This window comes from Panicum virgatum, chromosome 3K (genome assembly GCF_016808335.1).
Source record: "Panicum virgatum strain AP13 chromosome 3K, P.virgatum_v5, whole genome shotgun sequence".
NCBI classification, from domain to species: domain Eukaryota; kingdom Viridiplantae; phylum Streptophyta; class Magnoliopsida; order Poales; family Poaceae; genus Panicum; species Panicum virgatum.
The window spans coordinates 49,112,228-49,137,039 of NC_053138.1; the positions used below are offsets into that span (position 1 = coordinate 49,112,228).

A 24,812-nucleotide genomic window follows, 5' to 3' on the forward strand; every position below is an offset into this window, starting at 1 on the left:
GTAGCCTGGTAGGAATACTACTCGTACCTATCTATGTGTGCGGACTCCCGTTCCGTTCCGTTGCAACGTTCTAGTAGGAGTAGTAGTAGTTTTGGAAAGGTGACTTGGGCAGCGGCAGCGGCACTGTGGCGGCCTGACGGAGGGAACGGACGCCCGGATTCAACGACCAGAATGTGCTGCCGGTCGCGGCCGGCCCATCGGTCACGACTCACGAATGAGTGGTGAACAGTATCCCCCGGTCACGTCGGCACGGCGCGGGCGACCACCATGCACGATCCCGCGAACCGATGCGCCCGGGCCGCGGAGGTCTCTGCGCGCGCCACACCCCCCGCCGTACCCTTGCACAGTGCGCAGCACAGGTCTGGAGATCCGATCGACTGGTGGCCTGGCTAGCGCCATAGGCCGCCGCGCGTCTCTCGAGTGCCCAGGCCGGGCGGGCCCGGCTGGCAGCAACACGAGCCCCGGCCAGGCCACGCTGCAGCGGCCGATCAGCGGCAGCGCGCACGGAGGTCGTCAGCGCTGGCTCGACATTCCAGGGAGCTGACCTCTCTCCCGATCTCGTTCGGCGTGTGCACGCTGGCCGATCGACGGGGACGGACGGACGGGCAGCAGCAGCGGCGACGGAGAGAGAGGAAGAGAGAGCGAGAGGGACAGCCAGGGGTTGACTTGACGGGCGCAGGCAGCTTCGACAGACAGCAGCACCCAGCGCTGCTGCTGCTGCGGCCTCGGGACGGCCCCGGGCCCCGAGTTAATTCCCTCTGCTGCACTGCAACGCCGCGGCTGCCCGCCCAAGGGATCATGCTATGCTGAGCTGCCCTACCCCACGCCTAGCAAAGGCCGGACCGGCACCGGGGCCCTGGCCTGGCCGTCTCACCAACCGTGTTCCGTCCCAATCGCTCTCGTTCGCTTCGCCATCTCCTGCGTTGCGTGCGGCAACGCTTGCCTTGCCTGATGCGGCCGGAATGGTAGCTCCGGTGGTGGCCCGGCCGCGGCTGGGGGCTTCAATTCCACGCCCAGGGCGACCGTGACCTAGGAGAGTGACTGTGAAAACCGCCCAATCTGCACTCGGTTTAGGTGAAATTATTGATTAATTCTTTAAGTTGAGGGCTAGCACGTGTCCGTCTCTCGACACGCCACGCGCTAATCCACACCTTAGAGGCACTTAATCAACTCAAATCACCTAGAACGAGAGCAAACCCGGTAGTCCCGGTACGTGTTTGCCACATGTCCAGGATTAAGCACACGTACCGTTATACAAGCGCGTACATTGTCGATGATACACAAAGAGCAGTTTTACACATTTAAAATTACAAGTTTGATATAGGAGGGTTCAGCTAACTTCCACTACAAGCCTTGGGCTCACGGAAGCCATCTTCTAAATAAAGAAACTTAAAAATTATTATATTTACATGCTCTCACGGAGTTCGATTACGATAAAACATACCTAAGATAATGATGCCTTGCTCAAGGACATCATCACAGCCACAACAACCTACTCCTCCCCGCATTTGGATCGGCGGGGTAGAAGTGGCCGAACACCACTTTCGGCTCACCTGCAACTAGGTTTAGAAAGCAACCTGAGTACAAAAGGTACTCGCAAGACTTACGCAATTAAATAAACAAGGATCATGCAAAGGCTCAAGTAAAAACTTTAAGGTTAAGTATTTATTGCATAAGCATTTGTTCTCTACCCTATCACCTATCAGAATTAATTAATCTTGTCTAACCCCAAATATTTTTAGTTGATTAAAAGAGTAATATAATACATAACTGATCATAGCTGTAACATGGACCATTCTCATCATAAACGAAATTCTACGAGGAGTTCATGGGATAATGAGCTTGCTCATAACCGAGAGCGCGGCAATTCGAATTGATTAAAACCTTGCAAGGGTGTACTACTTTACCCACACGACGCGAGAACCATGCGACTCACCCAACCGGCCAAAGTTGGATAAGGGAGGACTCGCGTCAACCGTTCCCAACATGGCTCGATCATTGAAATCTTCACACCTAGCTTACGCGTAGAGACTTAGTTCCACCAGGGACATCTCTAAACTTTCCTACACATAGGTCCACCTGGGGACACACTAAGCCTCTCTGCATAGCCCGTAGCCACGTAGCTAGGACTGCACATCAATGATCAAGTCAAAGAAGGTAATTGGCTTATCCGTACCATTATATTGGATATGTGGTAGCACGGAAAGGTGCTCAAAACCGACGTCGTCCACTCGGTCCTTAATCGATCCAAGCGGACTATGCCCATGTGACTTCATTCTCTAGGCCCTAACATTCCGCTCGAATCTCGGTACTCCCACTTCATCACCACCCAAACCGAACCAGTGCGATCAAGGATTATCGGTAAGTGTGATCCTCCAAACCATTCCTGTCTAGCGAGCAATATGAGTATTCTAAGCAGGGCTAAGCATCTAGTCAGATTAAGTTATTAACTGTCTAACTGGTGCCAATGATATGAATAAACGAATCAAGGAAGGAGAATGCATGAAAATAGGTACAAGAATGTAATACGTACATAGTATATATATAATCCAACAATACCCAAGTGAGATAACTAAACTAATCAAATTAAATAGGTGCAAGGGATTATGCTTAGCTGCTTGCCTTGGTTAACTTCGGGGTCGACCATGAACTGGACTCCGGGTTCAGGCTCGACGGACTCGGCAGGCTCAACGGGTTCGTTCTCCGACGGTTCAGTCACTATAATGCATGAATGAGATGCCAGAATTAGCATGATGCCATGATTGTGCAAGAAATGCTATGCATGAAATGAGATGCATGCATTAGTGTGATACCCTAGATTATGCAAGGGTGATAAGACATGCATAATGAATGGCACATATGCGATGATACACAAACGTAACACACGCGACGATAAACAATCACTATCGTACACGCGAACAGAAAAGCTAGATCAAGAATTAGCAAATAAACTTATACAGCAAGCATAAATCACAAATTAAATTGAACATGCATAGGACATTACAGGGAACTCATGAAAATTGGACTTACATCAAAAGTATTTTCCTAGAATTAATCATAAATATATCAATTTTTAGTTACTCTAAACAAGATAAATAAAAAAAGAACATGCAAACGAGTCCAAACAATTTCCATAAAATTTGCACAGGAACTAAACATGTAAACAAGGCTAACAAAAGTAGTTTTGCCATTTTATCATTTTCAGAAAATATTTATGCTATAAACAACATTTCAAGCACGAAATCGAAACAAAACCCTAACCAACATGCGAGATTCATGCAAGCAAGTTGTACCACTGGAAAAGACATTTCACATGGAGCCTAACAAAATTTGGTTTAGCATTTTTAGAGCATCACACAAATAACTAAGCATTTAACTCACTTTTGCAATATTCAACCACAAGTAAATCTACAGGACAGTAACATGCAAAACTATATTTTTCAGGAGAGATCTAAGCAAAAGGAAACTAACAAAACAAGTTTCACTATTTTTGGATCTATATATATTTTTCTATGCTTTTTGCAAACTCAAACACACACAAGTACAACAAGAATTGTTATTAGCTTCTACCACTGCTCATCTTCTTCATGTCCACGAACAGACCCACGACGCGCGCGACGCGGCGGACTGCGGCGCGGCGAAGCAGGGCTGGAGAGGGGCCGGAGACGTGCGCAAGGCGTGTTCCAGGCGACGGCAAAGCTCACCGACAACGGCACGGGCGGAGAGGAGCGATGACGGGGCGGCGCGACGACGAACGGCGGCGGCAGGCGGAGGGCTGCGCCAACGGCCCTGCAGGGAGGGGGAGGAGGCCTGGTGAGGAGGGAAATCGAGCGAGGGAAGGGAGGAGATGCTCCTCGCGCAAGGAATCGAGAAGTAGCTCACCGGAGATGGCGAATCGACGGCGGCCGACGGAGCTCCTCGCGGCGGCATTAATGGCGGCCGGGCGGCGCGGGCTCGATTCCGGCCGGGAAAACGCGGGAGCGAGCTCGAGGAGGCTGGAGGAGGTGGAGGGCGAGGTGAGGGGGCCGTGGGCGCGCGAAATCGAGGAACGGCGGCCGGAGTTCGTCGGCGCGGCGATGGGGGCGAGCTCTGCTCGAGTTCCAGGAGGAGGAAGATGGGGAGGAGAAGGAGAACACGGCAGCGGGGAAGGATAAGGCCGCGGCGACGTCGTGGAGGATGGGGCGAGCGGAGGATGCGCGCGGCACGGAAGCCGGGGATGGCCGGCGCGTGGCGACGCGTGCGTGTCGCGGCGCAGAACAGAGAGGAGGAGGAAAGAAGGAGACTGACGGGTGGGCCCGGCGGGAAAATTTTATTTATTTTCTTTTTTTCTTGGGCTGTGACAGTGACCGCAGGGGACGTGCGTGCGTTGCAGGTCTCAGGTCTGCGTGCGCTCGTGCGCAATGGAGCTACTCACTCGGTCGGGTGACCACGGGTCCTGCACTTGTTTAACTGTTGCGTGCTCATGTGCACCTGCTAAAAGAACGAACACCCCCGCCTGTGTTCTAGCACTCCTTTTTTTTTTCTGCCTGTGTACTCAAGGGATCACCATTCTCAGCAGGGAAAGAAAACATAGTAACATAGTAACGATCAGAGTTCACCATATAACAAAATGGATAAGAGTTCAGTCATGCGAGGATCACGACCGCCCCCCATTGTATGCATAAATCCTATATGCACAAAGATAGCAAATAGCACTGTTGCTGTTGTTCTGCTGGCAACTAGCAGCAGTATTTTTCTCTCATATCAAATCAGCACCAGCTTGCCAGCCAATAATATTTTTCTCATAACAAATCAGCATCATCCACCAGCCATAGCCAGCCAAACAAAATAGCAAGTCGAGGGAAGGGAATGGCAGGTAGCAGCTCAGTGCGAGGGGCAAGAGTGAGGAAGTGGCTTGAGGTGGTGAACGAAGAGGAGGGGGTGGCCAAGTGCTCGGGCACAGAATGGTACAAGCATGTCACCGAGGAGCTTTGCCCTTGTAAAAATGTCTCGTTTCTTCCCTTCCACAATCCACATTCCCTCTTGGATTGCAGCCCCTTGGAGACAGTATGAATGATACTGCGTACTCTGCTTATAGTATGCGATATTGGAATGCAGCATGCGGCAATAGTACTTTTGTGCTGAAATTGAGTTGTGATTTTTGTAAAGTGGAGAAAAACATAAAGCAGCTCAATTCCAATCTCCAAGAAGGGGATGAAGGATCGGCAGCTGAGCAATGCGCTGGTTCACGCGGCAGAGTGAGTCCTGCGGTCCCGCCCCGTCTCGCTGCTGAAAATCAGTCAATCCCTGCTGAAAAAGCAAGCAAGCTTCCGTGGGATCAGCTTTCGACGTCGGATAGGTGGCCGCCGATCACGCACTGAATCTGTCTCCGACGTGCATATAGGTGTATAGCAAAAATTATACAGACAAAATGACTTATTATTTTTTGCGGAGGAAGTATTGACAGGTAATAAAGCTTTCTTCCCCGGAAAATTTGATCAGTTTTAAGATCTGACCCGGCCCGCCATAGGACAGAAACTTATTTGAAGCTAATATTAGATTTATCTTTCACCTATAAGACCGGCCAATTAATTCACTCCAACTTGATCCCTGCTTGCCAAAAAACAGAGAGAAAACAATAGGTGAAGCCATCAAACATATGGCTTTGAAATGTCTACAATCTATTAATGGGTTAAGTTATATTTAAGAATATGTCACGAGCATTTTATTCAAATAAAATTGATTTCTTCCGAAATTCATACTCATAGGGGCATATATGCTCTTTCACTGTGTAGTATATATAGTACTCATTCCGTTCCAAATTATAAGTCATTCCAAGAATCTTGGAGAGTCAAAGTTTTTCAACTTTGGCCAAATTTATATGACAAGATAATTACATTTATGATACTAATTAAGTATCACTAGATTTTTTGTTAGCTATATTTTCATAGTGCACCTATTTGATGTCATAAATCTTTATATTTCTCTCTATAATTTTGGTCAAACTTTGAGATAATTTGACTCTCTAAGATTCTTGGAATGACTTATAATTTGGAACTGAGGGAGTATATGAATCTCCATTTTTGCAAAGGGTTATATTAGAATAATTTATTCTGGGGATTTGACAGAAAATATAGTACCCTTTTGAAAATATTGACAGCATTCGGTAAATAACTTTGACCACAAATTTTTTACTATATTTTTTTTATAAAATGCAGTCAATATATACTTTTACTAAACTACATTTCAAGATGAATCTACTTATATTACTTTCATATGTTCAAACTCAATCTAAAAAAAATTATAGTCCAAGTGTAAAATGTTTAAATTAAGGTAAACTCAAAATGACTTCCTTTACAATATGGAGAATGCACAACTATAATGCACAATTCCTTGCACCGTCACAGCTTTATACCGCAGGCGAATAGCAACGCGTGGGCTGTTGGTGGTTTTAAGAAGGTTACAATCTCCTTGACACCGTCGTTAGTTATTTGGGAAGATTACCTGGTCACGCATTAGTTTTCTTTTAATAATATTTTTTCTGGCTCTGCAGGTTGGCATTAGGTTCTGAAACCAAACTTTTATTAATTTACCCTATTTCTGTTTTGAAGAATGCGATCAGGTATGGTTGGAAAAATAATAATGTGACACGTATGGTCCCTTGTGTCTGAATTGCAGAGACAGCGCTTGTGCTAGCCAGCAGTACAGTGCCGCCCGGCTTTTGCACCATAGTGCCGACCAGAATTTTTTTTTTGTTTTCAGAAACTGTTTTCCACGTTGATTCATTTGAGGAAATTTTTTTTTTGAAAGGTTTGAAATATAAAAAGTGACATCAAAATAGAAGCGAAGTTTACATGCAACGACTCGACATCGAATCGAGCAAACTTCCTTTCTAGAAAAGTTCCTCACATATCGCTGGTTACACTCTAAATTCCTTATGTCAATTATTATATACTACCTCCGTTTTAAAATATACTGGCCTTTTAACTCGGTCAAAGTCAAATATTTTCATGTCTAACCAATAATATTTTGAAAATAATTATTTTTAAATAAAAAAATTGCATGTTGAGATAGCTAGTTTTATTATGAATAAACTAATATCACTTTTATGTTATCAACATTTTATGTTTTTTACCGGTTGAAGTTTAAAACTTTTGACTCAAAGCTGAAACAGAGGATTATGAGGGTGTGTTTATGTCGGTATCCTGTAGTAGGGATACCCACTCCTACTGCAGTAAGGCAGGACTCGCATAGTTATCCGTAACTACGCCATAAGGGGTGGAGAAGCCGGGCCCCACGGGTCAGGCTTTTTTCTCACCGGGTCAACGGCCCCGGACCCGCTCCCCGCTTTGGGACGGGCTCGGTGACGCCACGTGTCCCTGAGGAGGGGAAGCTCCGAGCCAACAATCGAGGTCTCGGACCCCCCATAGGGGTCTGGGACCTCCCGCGTCCATCCGGACCTCCCCACGCGCGTAGAACTAACATACCGCCGGGGGGTCCGGAGCCGCCACGTGTCCCGCAGGCGCGGGCGTGAGCGGTCTTCCGCTGGAAGACTCGCCCACCCACCGCATTCAATGCGGGTGGTTGAGGCGTGCTCCGCCGCCGCGGCGGCACGCGGGGCAGCCTTTGTCAGGTTTCACTATAGACCGCGAATTACTGAGGTAAACAGTGCAGCCGCCTGCGCCGCATCCGCGCAGAGCCCGTCTGCCGCATTAAATGGATACGACGGCACGACACTTTTCCATCATGCCGCCTACGCCGCAAGCTACACGGCCCGTTCAGCTACGCTGCAGACGACGCTGCAAGCTACGCCTGGCGCCGTTTCGTCGCATGGGTATGCTGGACGGAGGATTCCCAGGAGTAGGCAAGGAAATCTAGGAATAAAATCTTCTTCGCCTGCAACGCCATAATGTATGAACAATATGTTATTTTATAGTACATCGTTTGGGCCCACCTGTCGGGGACCCAACGGCCATGTACGCGCCTCCCTTGATATATAAAAGGGAGGCGCTCGCTGTACACTCCAAGCACACACAGACTCACGCTGGACTCAGCACTAGAGACGCCAAGACTCTTGAGACTAAGGCAATACAACACACAGTGGACGTAGGGTATTACGCTCCGGCAGCCCGAACCACTCGAAACCTGCTGTGTTCATCGTGTTCTTCTAGCGAGATCGAACTAGTACTAGCTAACCCCCGAGTACTCACCCTCTGGGCTTAGGCGGGTGCATTCCGCCACCCGGCTGTGGTTTGCCACACCACGACAGTTTAGTTGGTGAAAATATTTGGATTTTGGTACTGTAGTATATTTTGTTGTTATTTAACAAATAATGTCCAATTATTGACTAATTAGACTTAAAAGATTCATCTCGTGATAATCAGTTAGATTATATAATTAATTGTTTTTTTTTCAATTATATTTAATGCTCTATCAAAGATATGTGAGGCAAATTGGGCAGGGAGACACCACGGTTGACGTGCGCGTACGAACAGCACGAAAAAGGTGCGGGGCAGGTTCTACTGTTGCGTTTGCGATCTCTGGTCCAAGTACAGAAAAAGAGGCAGCTTTTCCTCTGCAGTGTGTGAAAAACCATGCAAATGCAAGAGCCCAAACGGCCAACGGATTCCGGGAAGTTTTAGTCACGTTGCATCAAATATTCGAACACAATTATAAGTATTAAATACTAATAATAGAATTAATTCCATAAATGAAGATTAATTGTCGAGACCAATATATTAAATCTAAACCATGATTTGACGATGTGCTACAACAAATACTCCCTCCTTCCCCGTTTATAAGGCATGGTGGAACATGACACGGTCTTCTAAATAATACTTTGACCATTTATTTATCATATATTATATCACTTTTGATTATAAACTTATAATCATTGTAAAATATATTTGATTATGAATCCAATCATATGAAATTTGCATTATAAAAATAAAAATTTAATAGTCAAATTATTGGTCAAAGATGACAAGGTTTGAATCTTGATATACGTGTATGCCTTATAAACAGGGAAGGAGGGAGTATGTGCCAATTGAGCTAACTAGATTTAATGTGTTCGTCTCAACAATTAGCTGTGACTTTTCCAATTAGTTCTATAATTAGTTTTTATTTAGTCCATACAATTGATGTCAAAAGAGAGCGCAAGTTTAGTGCATAGGATCCAAATACCGCCGTATACTCGGGCTTCGTGTTCATTCGAGGCCGCGAGACGAGAGAGCAGAATTGCACTCAATCACTTCGGTCCGTCACATCACACCATCAAGCCTGATGAGCCCTTCGCGTTGCGAGACGCCCTGGCGATGGAGCACACAGCACTGACGACACTGAAGTCAGGAGGATCTTTGCTCTAGATCTTGCGCAGGGAGGATCTGAGCCCAACGGAGAGAGAGAGATGCGTGTCGCACGAGGATCTCTGTATCTGGTTTTCCAGGTCCAGTACGCGTGTGAGTACTTTCGAATCCGTTTCTCAGCTACGGCAAAATACAAAACCTGACGGCACCACTACTAGTTTGTGTCAGAAAAATTGGCTTCCAAGAAGCAAAAAGTGCTCCCAGACTTGTAGTACAGTGCTGGTAGCAAGGGTTTGGTTGGAACAGACAAACAGTTCCATTATGTTTGATGGATGAAACAGCTCGACTTTTTTTTTGTTGGAGAGACAAGAATCAACTACTAGCTCTTGTTGCGTTAACTTCTCAGTCTTCAAAAATACTCATATAGATAGAGTTTACGTATGTGTGTTCATAGGGGTGAGTGTGCATGCGTGGTGAGTGTCTGAGTTGTACTGTGTAATTTAAAAAAACTTTCATTTTGTTGAGTTGTACGTGTGTTAATACTCCTAAATTGTAAGATTCTTTTTAAAAAAAATTTAAGGGAGGAATTAAAGCAACCTTCTTGTATGTGACCTGGTTCCATGATATATGTAATAATCCGGATGACGTTAAGCTGATGGTATTCCTTGACACGCACGGGCAGCAGCAGCAAGCGGCAGCCTAGCTAATCAATAATCATTTGCTAGCTGTGTCGATCGACCTTTCTTTCCCACAGCCACAAGAGATTCCCACTGTTGAACGCATGCATGCCTTGCCTTGCCAACCGATGGCGTAAAGCGGCGAGGGAATCTAGTCATCTCCGCGTCTTTCATGTGTCAAGCAAGCGCTATCTGTCGTCGGCGCCCCAACCCGCCCAGTTGGGGAAAAGCTGAATTTGTCCGCAGGAACAGCGGCAGGGCCCGTAATCCATCTAATCTCTCGTCTCCTGCTAACTGCTGTAGTGCTGTGTCGTCAAGCTTTTCTTTCGTGTTCAGCCGGCCTTGGGATCCAAATTCATAATTTAATTGTTCACACCATGCAGTCTAGCTGGGACAACGCCACATACAATTGTCAATTGACGCACGTACGTCTCGTGATGATCGTCGACGTGAAAATCTAAACCAAATGTCCTGGCAGGTACATTTCATCCCTTTCTTAATAATAATGTTATGGGCTCTACAAGAAACATACCTATGTACATACTCCGTAGTTGTATATATATTTGCCTCAAATTTAAAATTTGATTTACACCTTCGAACTATCATAAAAATCCGATTTTCAACCTTTAACTACAAAACCGGATAATATAGACTATCGATCTGTTTTAAACTGGGCAAATTTGGCCCTTTGGGTGGTTTGTATTTTTCTAAAAAATATTTAAAAAATCTAGTTATATCTAAAAATCAAAAGCAATTCATTTTAAATTAGAAAACCATGAAATTAGTACCAAAATTTTTCTAAAAGGGTAAGCCATCTATTATTGTTCCATTTGAATCTTATTTTTTTAAAAAATAATAGGCATAACTACAAGCAACCAAATATTAAGAATATAAAAAATTAGATCCGAGTAACTGACAATTATTGTGCCAATACATAAGTTACATTTTTTTAAAAAATTAATACCCATTTCTTAATTTTTAACTTAAAATGAATTATTTATTATGAATTTTTTAGTTCAAATTGTAATATTTTAAATTCTCACAAAATGGAAAATCACCTTCAAAACCATCTAAGGGGCTAAATTTGTCGAGTTTCAACAGTTGGATGGTCTTTGATATCCGGTTTCGTAGTTAACGCATGCAGTAGTACACGACACTACGATAGAAGTACGTCGAGATAGGCTCTGATCGAAAACAGGCAAGAACAGCAGCAAGCTAGCTAGGGGCCCTGTTCATTGTCCAATTAAAGGCGCTGGTATTGAGAAATGGATCGTCGGACGAGATGACGTTTATTGACAAGGACTGAGCTCTCCTTTCCACACGTACGTACAATAATCACAAAACAGGAGGGGATGGAAGTAACTAAAGGGGAGACGAGCCATGCGGGCGTTTTGCACGCACGCGTACGTGCGTGGGACACAGATCGCCAACTCCAAAATATGCTAATTGTTGGATCTGTAGAAACAACTTTGTGCTCGTGCACAGTTGCCTGATCAACGGCGACCCCAGCTTGCACAGTTGCCTGATCAACAGCGACAGTATAATGTTACCTCCGTTTTAAATTATAATTCGTTTGATATTTTAACTCTAAGTTTGCTCACTCATTTTATTCTAAAATTTATATAAAATATCACTTTTTTTTTGTTGTGTCTTGTTTTATCAATAAAGTTCTTCAAAATTAATATAAATTTAACTATGTTTGCATAAATTTTTTGAATAAAATGTGTGGTCAAATTTGAGGTAAGAAAGTCAAACGAATTATAATTTAGAATATAGGGAGTACTCTGTACAAGATTTTCTGATTATATCCACACACACATATCATGGAAAATAAAGATTAAAAGTGGATAGATATATACCGAGACTGTAATAATGTCTTATATACTTAAAATAAAATTTAGGTGTATTTCTCAAATATATTATGTAAGACGTGGATAAAGCATGTGAGCAGCGGCGGAGCTACATGCAGTCATTGGGGTTAGCGGACCCCGATAAATTTGTTAAAAATCAGTGTAAATCACTGTTTATTACTGTTTTTCATAGGCAAAGACCCCAGTGTGGGATAGGAAAGACCCCGGTCCCGTTTTGAGCTGGCTTCGCCCCTACATGTGAGCGATCAGTCGTGGCCACTAGGATAATTCTTGATCTTGCACATTTCTTGATTAGGCTCCGCATATTAAGCACTTAGGTGACCAGGCTTGATACTCCATCAGTCACTAAGGCTCTGTTTAGTTGGTGAAAAGTTGTTGGTTTTGGTACTGTAACATATTTCGTTGTTACTTGACAAATAATGTTCAGTCATGAATTAATTAGGCTTAAAAGCTAATCAGTTAGACTGTATAATTAGTTATTTTTTAACTGCATTTAATGCTCCATGCATGTGTTCGAATATTCGATGTGACGAGTACTATAGAAATTTTTTTAGAACTAAATAGGGCCTAAATACAAGTAGCCGGGAGCACGAGAGCCATAGCGAGGAACATGAGGAGCAAAGGGGACCCGCTATGGAGGACTTGGAGGCCATTGTTGCTATAGCTACAGACATCAAGGTGTATCAAGCATAGTTACCCACACTTACTCCGGTAATCCTATATATCTTCCGGAGGTTGAATAGCTATACAGCTTCCGCTTTAAGATCCGTGTCTATACATGAATACGATGGCTAACTCGTCCCGACCACAACCTGCCGCAATCCCATCCAAGCGACCGAGCTTTTCATGTGAAGGAAAGGAGATACGTGGCATACTATGATTGGAACTGCAAGTTTTGAAACCTTTTAGCAACCGAACATTCAAATGACCTTATCTCTCAAACCATGCATCTATTTTAGATTCCGTTTGAACCTAAATATTATTTAGAATTAATACAACAAAATAAGATCCAATTTCAATATATTTTTGTATTATTTGTACTTTAAAAAAAACCACAAACTGAATATACCATTTCAACATTGTGAATATATTGTTCCAACATTTTTGACATACTTTTCTCAACATTACCATGAAATGTTGAATTAGTTGATTTGAAATGTTGAATTAGATATGAAGAAATGTGGAAAGTATTATTTCAAAATGTTGAACATATTGACCATACTTCTACTCATGTTCTTTTTAAGAATTGAAGTGAACACCATCAACTTAAAGTAGTATACAATGAGACCGAGAGGGGAAAAATATTAACATGCCCATGTGGCCCAACACTCCTGTGTATTTTCGTTGAAGCTGCACATCGGACTAAAAAAAAGTAAGGGTCAACTGTCATGGGCTGTTTTGGGCTGCTTGCTGGGCTTCTACTGGATTATAGATATACATGCTAACTATGTACCGGAAGGCAGATAGGAGGCCCCCCACTTACCCTAGCGCACAGCCCAACATGGCCCAATATAAACAGCCCAGCAAGCGGTTCAGCGGCCAGCACCCACCATATGGCTTTCTATTTTCTAATCTTAGGGTATTTTATGTATTAAATAACCCAGAAATTAACTAATAATCCACATGCATTTCTTTACATTAATGATCAAAATGGCAAGTTCAAAACTGTTTTCTTTCTCAATGACGTGCCACCAGTTCAGGGCCTCACAATCTGACTTGACTGCTACTTGAGCTTGGACCCTGATTGCACACTGCCAAAGCAACTGAGAAAGCTATTACCCAAAAAAGAAAAAAACTGAGAAGGAAATTCTGCATAAGTCCTGTGTTTAGAACCTAGAAATTCTGCGTTTATATATGTATAGGGGCGCAAGCACAAATTTACATTCGTGTTCATACAGCTAAGTGGATATAAATAAAAACAGGAAAAAGGAGAAAATTCATATACCAAGCGGTGTTTTTCACATTATCCTTCCCAGCAGGAGCAAAACTAATTATTTACTTTATGGCCGATTGCCGGAAGGAGACCAAGTGCTTGGATCTTTCCGAGAGTACTTCACAGGCGGTGGAGATGGCCCCGGAGAACCTGGAGGGAAGAAAGGTAGTGGCGGGAAAGGCCAAGGAAACGATGGTGGTGGAGGTGGCGGCGGCGGCGGCGGAGGGGGCGGTGGATACAGCGACGGCAATGGTGGCAAGTGCGGCAGCGGAGGCAGGTGTGGAAGCGGCGGAAACGGGAACGGGAATGCTGGCGGCGGCGGCGGCGGGGGAGATGGTGTGGTAAAGATCGGCGGCAAATGAGGAAACGGGAACGACGGCGATGGCGGGGGCGATGGTGGCGTCCATGGCCACGGTGGTAGCGGGAAAGGGAACGCCGGCGGCGGGGGCGACGGCGGCGTGAAGAACGGGATCGGCGGCAGCGGGAACGGGAACGCCGGCGGCGGCGGCGTGAAGAACGGTATCGGCGGGAACCACGGCCGCGGCGTGCAGAACGGGATGGGCGGCCACGGCCACGGCGGGCAGTAGAACAGGGTCGTGTTCAGCGCGGCGGGCGACACGCCGCCGCCGCCGTCGCACTGAGCGGGGCCCGGCTTGCCGGGGCGGTAGTAGAGGGAGTTGAGGCTGTAGAAGCAGGCGTTGGGCTCCTGGCTCGGGAACGGGAAGGAGATGTGGCCGGCGGTGGTGGTCACGGCCGGCACGTTGCAGAGCGCGGAGGGGTTGTCCAGCACGGCGGCCCGGCAGAAGGACTCGGCGGCGGTGGCGCCGGGGGCGGCGCACTCGAAGCCGTCGATCGCCGGGATGTCAAGCTGGTAGGCGCCGTAGCTGTTGGTCACCTTCTCCGCGGTGATCTTGATCTCCTCCTTGGAATCGGAGTTCACTTTGAGCATGCAGTCCAGCCTGACTTTCACGCCTGAGGGAGGTGAGAAGGAGAAACAAATTGAAGTTTATCCGGATGCAGTGATCAATTCTAATAAAAATTCACTTTTAAAGCCAACCCAAGAATTTGCAAATTATTCAAGGCTTGCACTTCATCTTCTCTGCTATGTCGTCAGCTTATGCAGATTAAGGGCCAATTTAATTTGTTGACCCCGCACAGTGCGGGAAGACAACGGCACTGGGTACGCCCTTTTTATGTGTTCTGCGTGCTAATTGATTGTTCAAGTAAACGTTTGGACTGAATTACCTTGTGCTATGAGTGCTTTTAATGGCTATTATGTCAAAACATAACAGTATCAATGAATTAAGCAAATCCTCCATCATTATCTTGTTGGGTAGTGGTAGTGGCATGATAATGCAGAGGAGGCCAGGCCAGGGTTTGCAAGTTGTTTCACGTATGCTTCTTCCACAATTATTGGAAAGATACAACTTACTCAGTATAAATTTCCATAAGATAAAAACGGTAAATCTGAAAATAAAATACGGTCCCAATGTTCAAACTCTTCTGAGGCAAGAGAAAACAGACAATCAGGTGTTGCTGCAATTAAAACAGGTATGTGCACAAGCAATTCACGGAGTAACCGGATGAACTGATCAATTTGAATAAAGATTTACCTCAGAAGCGCATTAATACAGAGAAGTTTGCAAGGTATTTTAGTTTGAATTCTTTCATGGTCAGAGTTTGCAGAGTATTCAAGGTTTGTGCTTCATCTATGCAATAGTCAGCTTATGCAAATTAAGGGACAGTTTGGGATTGCTGTGTTCTACTAATTGTGTTACTGAACATTTGGACTTTGGACTAAATTTCCTTGTGCCGCGGAACTTTTAATCGTTCAGAGGAAGGTTACCAACATGTTGATGTTAGAAAATTGAGTGATTTTATTGGCTACTATGTCAAAGAAGCATTGCAGTATCAGCGATTTGAGCAAATCTTCCATCCTAACTGTATTATATTGTTGGGTAGTGGAAGTGGCATGATAATGCAGCTGAGGTGAGGCCAGGGCTAGCAAGTTGTTTTGTGTATGCTTCTTGCACAATTATTGGAAAGATACAAACTTAAAACTCTGTAAGTGAAAAGTATGGTAAATTAGAAACAAGTCCAATGTTCAAATTGGCAGTGACAACCCTTCTGAAGGCAAAGAGAAACAAACAATTAGGTGGTGGCAGCAATTAGAGCAAAGTATGTGCACAAGCAATTCAAAGATTAATGAAATGTCCTTACAAAAAAGGTTACGAATTAAAGTTCTGACAACAGTTCAGTGCTTCATTTGAAATAACACCATTTATAGTAATCCAAACAAGAAAAATAAGAATAATTTACAGGCCAGAGGTGCATCATCTTCCAAGATTAAGCAGGCATAGGAGCTAAATAACTCAATAATTTACAATGCAATTGACATAAACGAAGGGTACCTGGCAAGAAGTAGCTGTGTTTGGAGAAGGAGCTGGAGGAACAGGCGTCACAGAACACGGTGCCGATCACCGTGAGGTTGGCGCTGCCGCCGCCGCCAGAGCTGCCCTCAGAGCTCTGGCATTGCGCGCCGTGAAGAAGAGCGGCAAACAACACCACCAGGGTCTCCAACGCGAGAGACGCTCTTGGTTTCTTCATGGCGGAGAGTCTTGGCTCATGTGTGAGCTTCTGTGATGGCTGAGAAGAGGGTGATAGGCCCCAAACCCTGCTTTATATCCATTCTGTCAAAGTGCAGTAGCACGTCCACTTCAGCCTTATTAGCTGAGGTGTCGAGTGGCATATGCCGAATGTCAAGACTCATGATACATCTAAAAAAAAATAAAATTCAGAGCACCAATATGAAACAGAAAAAAAAATCAAGACACCCACTGACAGGTGGGTCCTCTGAACTCCGCTAACGCCGGCGTCACGAGAAAATATTATTATCAGTAACTCGGCTGTACCTGCATTTTATGAGAAACCAAAGCACTCATCATCTAGCGGTTGGGAGAATCAGGAGATGAGCAAGGAATGAAGTGTGCAGCTGAGTGGAGCATGCTGAATTGCTGTGGTCTGAAAAGGGATGCGGTGAGGACACATCCCTCCAACTCACATGAATGAAACAAGGGCATGTGAAGGCCGTCTGGGCCCTCCTGTGACCTCGCGGCGTTTAACAAAGGGCGAGGACTTCGATTTTCGCGGGCATCTCGGGGTCACGGGCTCCATTCTGGTGGTTCTGGAAGCATCACGGTTTTGGAGCGTACCTAGTACACTCGCAGCAGCAAGAGTTGGATGGAAAGCAAGTCCAAGGACGGCTTCAGTTCATGCGGAGCTTGCAGATGGAGACGCGATTGGGCGGGCGGAGGAGTTGGACGAGAAGATCGTGGGGACTGCGCTGCGGGCTCCTGCGGCTGTGAAGTGAACCGCTTGGTCATCCGTGACATTTTGCCGCCTCCTGTGGTGGCTGTAAGATCAGGAGAGGCTGGATCGTCCGTACCCTGCAGGATCCATGGCGTCAGATGTCCGGGAAACGGTGGGCTGCCCTTGCATTCAGGAAAGCTCGCCCACAGTTTTCAGCTCACCTGGTAGGCTGGTACTGCTAGCAATTGCATACCAGAATACCAGACAGTCATTAGAGCCTGATTTGCTTTTGAAGAATGAGACGTTCAGTTAACAGGCTAGTGTACAAACCAAACAAGAGGAAATCCAGAATGGATTATTAATCAAGTATAAAGGAATTACTAGCACTTACATTTATAAACCAATAAAATCACAGCATTAGTAGTACTATAACAGCAGAAGAGCTATTTCAATGGTCAGTATTATTTGGAATAAGATGGGCCTAATTGGATGGTTTATAAGAAACAGAAGAATGGTAAAGAAAAAGTGTTACTGTAGGTTATTGCAGACAAGTTCTTATACAGTACCAGCAAATTGCTGCCAACAATGCTCTAGTTACATAAATTCAATGTTCAGTTAATATGCATCAATGCATGGAAGCTGAACCATAGTATCATGTGTTTACTCGAGAAAAGAGATAAAACTACACAAAATAGAATTTGACCCACACAAATTAGAAAATAATTCTGGACGGGCTTAGGCACGCAAAAACACTCAAACAAAGTTATGGCCAATGGTTCATTTTATTACAAAGAGACTAATTCTTTTCTTAACCTAAGAATGTAAAAGAGCGAGGGTAGAACAGTAATTTGATTTTAACTATTATGAACGCGAAATTTAGGGTGTCGCGACATGAAAACAGAGCAATGGATTTATCTTTGAAAACCAGTGTCCCTCCCAGCATCGCTACTTTTCCATTTAGGAAAAAAAATAGGGTCCAAATGTCTTTTGTTTTCTTGCTGAATGCTTTAGCGAATCTGTAGAGGTGATTGGCCTAATTAATCATCTATTGCCTATAGTCCTCTTTTACTTGTTTATTTATAGTCCACCTAGGCACTACAAGATGTCTGTTCTTGATGTATGCATCCCTTGTTCGATATGCACATTCAATTGCCACCTTAGGTTCTTTGATCCCTTGCCACGCTGTGAAAACTTCCTCCCATGTGAATCGGCAACACACTGAAGCCCTGAACAAGCAATGAGATGGGTTGTCAGTTGATCAATTCTGAAGAATTATGTGCTGTGAGGCAAAATCCTCTCATGTGAATATCTAAAATTTCAGCTGTAAATAGCCCTCCCTCATGGAGTCCACCCACCACAGGCACTCAAACATAATGACTTGATAATTAACGCAAGTTGTAGGGAGACTTTGCTATTGGAAAGCTGTGAGTCATCTGGCCATAACAATTCCCCTCTTCCTGTCCTATCTATTGTCGTTTTGCAGTGGGTCATTTGTTAGGTACGAGCCAACTTTAGTGGCATTGGTGTGCAGGTATGATGATAAGAGTCAAAGAACACATGGTTTCGGTCTAAAGTGTCGGCTCCTGCTTTACAAAAGAAGTTGCTCTGAGAAGGCCAAAGAGAACTTATAGCTTACTGGGACGTGAATTCATTTGGCACACAGCCACACAGAGGAATTGATTTGCTACGGTCGCAGGAGACGACCATGAGTTCAGCAGAAATAGCTCCTAATTTTTATGATTGTGAAGGTGAGAGATAGCCTTGAATTCTTTTGATTATTCAGCTTCTGGGTTTCTTGGTGATTCATTGTTCCGTATGTTCTTCTAGATTTGGACAAACATGTTTCTGAGGAGCTTTGGTACGCCATCGCTGGTCAGGGGGTTATGGTTCCTCAAGCTGGGGAACTTGTTGTGTACTTTCCCCAAGGGCATTTGCAGCAGGTAGTTTGCCTTCAATTCCATTTATAGCACAAGGATAGATGAGATCCATCATCTGTGCTCATGCAATCAACACAAAATACTATTTGAAGTATTTGTTGCAATGATTAATCAGAGCGGTGGAGTCTCCAAGCATTTGAAAGACGTCCCCTCTCAGATCACATGCCGCTTACTGAACTTAGAGCTGAAGGTGATCTGCTTACCACTCCTACCTCTGATGTTCTATGCAAAACAAAGTTTCCCAGTTTCATTTTGTGAATGAGAACACTTATATTTATTGACCTTTGTGCAGTCCAAAAAGGATTTTGTCTATGCCCTGCTGCTACTTGAACCTGAGCCTAATGTAAGGCGCTTCGATTTCGTTCACATTTTCCCCCTGAATCGCCTTTTTTCTTGACATTTCTCTTTCTTAGCATGATTTTGAGGTGATTAATAACAGAGGCTTACTTCCACCAATGCCAAGGCATCCTGTGTCTTACTTTTGCAAGAAATTAGGAGTTGCAGACACAGTGGCCCATGCTTGGTTATCTATACCAAGGAAACATGCTGAGAAGTGTCTTCCTCAATTGGTTGGTGTATTTGTACAATTTCACTTCAATTTACTACTCAAAACATGATGCATACTAGAACTAATATTTTTCATGTAGCTGGCATGTGCACACTTTATACTAATTTTCTGCTCTTTGTTGATCCAGGATATGACACAGATGGCACCAACGCAAGAGCTTGTGGTAAAGGATCTTTCTGGAAAGGAGTGGTGCTTCCAACACAGATTAGGTGCTACATAAATTTGAGAACTTTCCCTTTTTTCAACAACACCTACCCTTAGTGCATGCAAAGGAAGATGCAGAAAATCGTGTTGTACAAAAATAATACTCAAAATAAACAGTACAATTAATATTGATTTGCCAAAATGAAGCTGCCTTTGCCCTATCCCCTCTGTACTGTTTCCATCACAGTTTTTTATGATAAAGTATTCATTGGGTGTGGGTGGGTGGGTGATTTGGGGGGCTCAAGCTCCTTCCTATGTCATTTTAGGGTGTCCATTTTCTTAACTGAATCATAATTCTGGTTGCTGTGTTTCTTCTTTTTTGCCATTAGTGAGACAAATGAGGCATCTCCTTCAAATTACAGACTTCGCAACTTCCAAAAATCTTGTTGCAGGAGATGTTATTGTCATTTTGAGGTCAGTTTGAATGATTCCAGTATTTTCTTTTCTCTCGCCAAACAACAAACAACTTGGTCCAGTCAGGTTTGGCTTCCCTGATTAAGACTGCCATAAAAACAACATTTGCATCATTTATGTTCCTTATCTAGCCATTTTAGCTCAGATCAATTTGAGGTTCATGTAAGAGTCATACTGGATTTGTGGTAGTGTACCATGCAGAGGACAAGATGGTGAGCTACGCGTTGGGGTTAGACGATCAATGAGGCAACTTAGGAATGTACCTGCACCGGAAATGCTTAATGATAAAGGCAGTGAAAAAGGTGTTAGTATTCTTGAAAGTATAAGTCATGCTGTGACCACAAGATCCAAGTTTACTGTCTTATATAAGCCTAGGTATGTTTCCCTCTAGTAAGCTTCGTTTTGTTATCCTACTTTTCATCAGTTAGTATTTTGTGTTTTCTGTGACAAAGGTTTGATCTGGAGACTGGACAACAATACAATTCTTTGAACATCATTCGATCATTACCTTTCATACTGAAAATAAAATATAAGGATATATATTCAATATTTTCTATATATAAAGGACCTCCCCTTACATCTCTCCCTAAAGCCTCCCAAACGACAAGGCTGGTCCTGCCACTGGAAATTTTGGACATCTTATTCTAGCACACCAATGAATACTCACTGAACATGCATCCAGTGTCTACAGAACAGCCACTTTATGGTACGACTCTCCTGCATTTCGTCTCAAAAGACAATCATTACTAATCCATGTATAAACACAAGGGTCATATGCACCTTTTATTTATTTCTTCTAATGTAAGTTCATAGTGACTTTCTCCTATCAGCAGTGAACCTTGTGATTTTCATGATGTGTTACTAAAATATCAGCTGGCAAATAATTTATCAGGACTGGTACAGAACAATTTGTTGTGTCATTTAATCAATATGTTGATTCCATCAAAAGCTGCCACACGGGGACGAGATTTAGAATGATTTCCTCAAGGGAAGCTGCCACGGAGGACAGGTATGTTCATGTTTATGTATTTTTCTGTTAGTTTTTGGACTGCTGATTTTTTATTGGAAGAACTTCATTTGTGACAACCTTTTATCTACTATAATATCACAGGGTTTCAGGTATTATATCAGGAATTGAGGATTTTGATTTAGCATAGCCTGGTTCAAAATGGAGATGCCTAAAGGTAGTTCTTCATTATAAGCAATGGTCAATAACAGTTGAAAGTTGAAACACGATGACCCTACTGGTTCTTATTTAGCTGATGAATATTCAATGCAAAATTCAGGTGAAATGGGACAAAAACTCACCAATTGAAACTCGAATTTCTCCTTGGGAAATAGAGTTAAAAAAGAGATCTCCAGTTCACATTCTTCCAGACATTGAAACAAAAAGACCCCGTGGTCAAAGAGGTTTGCAGAGAGATCACAAGAGCAAAAAGGCAGAAGCCTGTCTGAACAAAGCCAAAAAAGTTCTTCAGTTTTATCATGATGACGCCATGATGCAGGAATCGCATTCCATTGTTGAGAACAAGACATACCTCTCTGCTGTCGATGACCTTATTGACCTCTCGATAGGTTCATCTGTTTCTGGCATTTCTGCTGCAGCTCATAATGTTCGCAAGCAGGCACAAGCAGCTCTTGACATTGAAATGTCAAATCTTGCAAGAACATTCTATGGCCTCAAGTTAAGGAACACCAACCATTTTGAGGAACTATAGCTCAACGCATCCTCCAACCACGGTCACTAAGTTAAACAGTCCATTGCCCTTAGATGGACCTTGTCTCTCCTCAACCAGTAGTGAGCCAGCTTCATCGAGCTCCAATAGCACCGGTGTTTCAAGCAGAGACAGTGATTTAATGCCTGCAGAGGACTTCTTAACATTGCAAGGTGTCATATTTCGCTTGGAGGAGAAGAAGTTTGATCTGATCAACCCAAAATCTGTCAATGTTATCGCGAGCATAGCTAGCCGAATGATCCAAGCAGGATACAAGGAGAGACTAAGAGAGACATTCACTCATTTATCCCAAGAGTTGATCAGGTGATCACCTAGCAGATAAGCTGATTAACTTTTGCAGACATTATATTTATCTCATTAACAATATGCCATTGACTCTTGGAGTTGTATTCGAAAACATTGCTCATTTATCTAGAATGTTATAGAACATTTGCAAATTTTCCATTTTGAAACTTATGGCCTCCACGGGTTTTCGTTTTCAAATGAAGCAGGGATTTCCACGTTCTTGACTTTGACTGGAATTTTCAATGCCGTTTGAGGGTTGATGAAGGCGACTCCTGGCATGGAGAGGATATATCACTACAATACTGGAATTCAGCATCACAGTTGATCACAAGAGTTTGTAGAGATGCGGCGACAGCTAAATGAGCAGAGTTTTGGTGCCTTTGATGAGCTCAAGGAGGATTACTTTGCCAAGGTTGTAGAGCAGCCAGTTCGGAAGTTACTGGATGTTGATTCCATGTCAGCTGCTCTTGACAGACTGTTGGAGGAGTTGCCTCCTGGATTGATCGAAAGCTTATCATCCATCTTCCTGAGGACCGGTCATGCCCTCACTACACACAAGACCATTGCAGATGCTGCCCCAACAATATTGGAGTTAGTATCACCGGAATGTAGAGGACCTATCTCCAGAAAGGTTGAAGCAGTACAAGAGAGAGTTCAGGATATAGTGAACAGAATGCTTGATACTCTAACAAATGTGATCTCATGCGGCGCTCTGCCAGAAACTGAAGGAAGTGACATTCACCCTGTTACCAGAGCTGTTGCAAAAGGCATAGGGTTGTTGTTTCAGCACAGAGTGACACTTAATTTAATTCTTGATCGCAACCGTTGTCAAGAACTTGATGGTATACAGAGCATAAAGTCGTTTCCTTGCTTGATATCCAATCTGACTATGCATCTGGAACGTGTTCCGGAGCAGAACAGCAAGCTCCTGGTGCACAAAGAGTTGCAATACATATTCTTGATGAACAATTTGCAGTTCATTCTACAGCAAGCTGAGAACTCAGGGTTGAAAGAGCCTACTGGATATGACTGGGTGGTGCGGTACCAGAAGCAAATTGAGCATAACCTGGAGGAATACATTCAGACCTCCTGGGCTCCTGTATCCTCTCACGTGGCAGATAAGAGTGCAAAGCAATTCAGTTTCTGGAAGCCTTCGTGTGTGCAACAGTTCACCACAGCCTTCCAATCAGTTTATGATATTCAGAGGCATTGGAAGGTCCCAGATCCGCATCTTCGGGAAAAGCTGAGAGCATCTATATCAAAGAAAATAGTTCCCTCATACTCTGAGTACCTGAATAAACATCGAAAGGATAGCAGGTCAATACAGATGACGGCAAAAGATTTGGAGGATTTGCTGGCAGAACTGTTTGAAGGATGACCTAAAGAAGCATTGCTTAATCTGGTTAAAATAATGTCCTTGCTGCAACATGTGTAACTCATAGAGTTAAATAGCATTGACCATTATCAAGAACTATTTACAGTGAATTTCTATCAATTCTTCAATACTGAGTTCTGCTGTTTTCCTTTTTATATATGCTTTTTCTTTCTCCTTATGTAATTCAAGGAAACTTCCTATTTTCCTTTTATTCGGCAATATTCTGAACATGATAGAAAATTCACTCACCTATAGGGACAAGATTTCGTTTTTGCTGGGTATCACCTACTTTTACTCTTCAACATATGCAGTTTCATGAGCAGGAAACTACTTTTAACTTTCACAGCAGCCTTTCAAATACCTGTATGTCAAGTATTTGCTTTCCATCAACATTTATTGGAAAAAAGGAGATATTTATATGAATAGGTGTTGACGCGAGCAGAGGAGCTCGGATGGTGAGTAAATTAGAGCATCTATGATCCGTTGCAACACCAACTCGAATCAGGCAATGCAGAGTTCAGCAAAAAAAAAATGCAGCAATCCGTGACGGGGATGACAGAGGTAATGCGTCGAACAGGTTGGCTTCGTGGGGACGGCCGGGCATATCGTGCATGACTGCGTACCGGCGGGGAAGGAGTCCAAGAGGGGAGACAGGGGAGGGGTGCCGGGCAGCAGCGCCGGCGGAAGAAGGGGCCCCGTTGTTCCCGGCATTTTCCCTGGCGGCACGAGCGTGGTCTCCACCGCCGCCACGCGCGTCTGCCTCGCAAGGACAGATCGGGCGCCGGGCCGCCGGATACGGCGGGGAGAGGGGGAGTCCGCCGAGGGGAAGGCACTTGCTTCTGGCAGACGGTGGGCTCCGCTTCCGCTTCGGCTGTGGGCTTGCATTTTCCACGGGGCAGACCGCAGGTGCGCCAGCGTGGAGTGGTGGTGAGAATCCTTGCAATTAGAATAAACTAAGATCTTATTATGGCAGCAATTTTAGAGAGACACGAAAGTACAAGCATGTGAAGGTCATTTCTGCAACTAGATAACTAGCACCGAAAACCGTATTTATATCGGATCGGTGTGTATTTTGGAGAAAACTTATGGATACTATCCAGGTGGAGTATATCGGATTAAGGATAAAGTATTGCTGCGGAGGAGGGCATGTGGAGGCTATGAGCTAGTTAATTATTTATTTTATCGCTTTTCAATTTTCAATTGAGAGAGTCTTAATATT

At 44.1% G+C, this 24,812-nt stretch overlaps 3 protein-coding genes and 1 long non-coding RNA gene across 8 annotated transcripts; 2 read left to right on the forward strand and 2 right to left on the reverse strand.

The window, feature by feature from the left end:
• Positions 1 to 2,365: 2,365 nt before the first annotated feature.
• Positions 2,366 to 4,158, reverse strand: LOC120699442. The gene is made up of 3 exons (XR_005685434.1): positions 3,883 to 4,158; positions 3,571 to 3,789; positions 2,366 to 2,718 (listed from the first exon to the last, which is right to left on the reverse strand). It is a non-coding gene; the product is annotated as an uncharacterized LOC120699442 (long non-coding RNA).
• A 9,499-nt stretch (positions 4,159 to 13,657) lies between these two features.
• On the reverse strand, positions 13,658 to 21,642 carry LOC120699444 (leucine-rich repeat extensin-like protein 3). Its single transcript, XM_039983438.1, has 4 exons — positions 21,506 to 21,642; positions 16,604 to 18,300; positions 16,177 to 16,455; positions 13,658 to 14,737 (listed from the first exon to the last, which is right to left on the reverse strand). Exons 3-4 carry the CDS (start codon positions 16,370 to 16,372, stop codon positions 13,833 to 13,835), a joined length of 1,101 nt encoding a protein of 366 aa, XP_039839372.1. The 5' UTR covers positions 16,373 to 16,455; positions 16,604 to 18,300; positions 21,506 to 21,642; the 3' UTR covers positions 13,658 to 13,832.
• Positions 18,351 to 23,865, forward strand: LOC120699445 (auxin response factor 2A-like). 5 transcript variants are annotated; one of them, XM_039983443.1, is made up of 12 exons: positions 18,569 to 18,822; positions 18,902 to 19,014; positions 19,127 to 19,201; positions 19,304 to 19,354; positions 19,425 to 19,580; positions 19,707 to 19,788; positions 20,113 to 20,197; positions 20,387 to 20,572; positions 21,090 to 21,206; positions 21,309 to 21,381; positions 21,484 to 22,236; positions 22,425 to 23,865. In XM_039983443.1, the coding sequence occupies exons 1-10, from the start codon at positions 18,780 to 18,782 to the stop codon at positions 21,352 to 21,354; spliced, it is 954 nt and encodes a 317-aa protein (XP_039839377.1). In that variant the 5' UTR covers positions 18,569 to 18,779; the 3' UTR covers positions 21,355 to 21,381; positions 21,484 to 22,236; positions 22,425 to 23,865. The 5 variants fall into 5 exon arrangements, with proteins under 5 accessions (XP_039839373.1, XP_039839374.1, XP_039839375.1 ...); XM_039983444.1 differs by having other exon boundaries at positions 18,570 to 18,822; positions 20,399 to 20,572; XM_039983439.1 differs by lacking the exons at positions 21,484 to 22,236; positions 22,425 to 23,865 and adding an exon at positions 18,351 to 18,498 and having other exon boundaries at positions 18,606 to 18,822; positions 20,650 to 21,206; positions 21,309 to 21,346.
• Positions 22,562 to 23,596, forward strand: LOC120701000 (exocyst complex component EXO70A1-like). The gene has a single exon (XM_039985176.1). The coding sequence runs from the start codon at positions 22,562 to 22,564 to the stop codon at positions 23,594 to 23,596; it is 1,035 nt and encodes a 344-aa protein (XP_039841110.1).
• Positions 23,866 to 24,812: the final 947 nt, after the last annotated feature.

Excerpts from the sequence above, each read along its gene's own strand:
- LOC120699444 (XM_039983438.1), bottom strand. The coding sequence starts at position 16,372 with ATGAAGAAACCAAGAGCGTCTCTCGCGTTGGAGACCCTGGTGGTGTTG. Across the intron at positions 14,738-16,176 it reads ACACAGCTACTTCTTGCCAG|GCGTGAAAGTCAGGCTGGAC; the intron begins GTACCCTTCGTT and ends CACCTCCCTCAG.
- LOC120699445 (XM_039983439.1), top strand. The coding sequence starts at position 18,780 with ATGAGTTCAGCAGAAATAGCTCCTAATTTTTATGATTGTGAAG. Across the intron at positions 19,202-19,303 it reads TACTGAACTTAGAGCTGAAG|TCCAAAAAGGATTTTGTCTA; the intron begins GTGATCTGCTTA and ends ACCTTTGTGCAG. Across the intron at positions 20,198-20,386 it reads GATGTTATTGTCATTTTGAG|TGTACCATGCAGAGGACAAG; the intron begins GTCAGTTTGAAT and ends GATTTGTGGTAG.
- LOC120701000 (XM_039985176.1), top strand. The coding sequence starts at position 22,562 with ATGCGGCGACAGCTAAATGAGCAGAGTTTTGGTGCCTTTGATGAGCTC.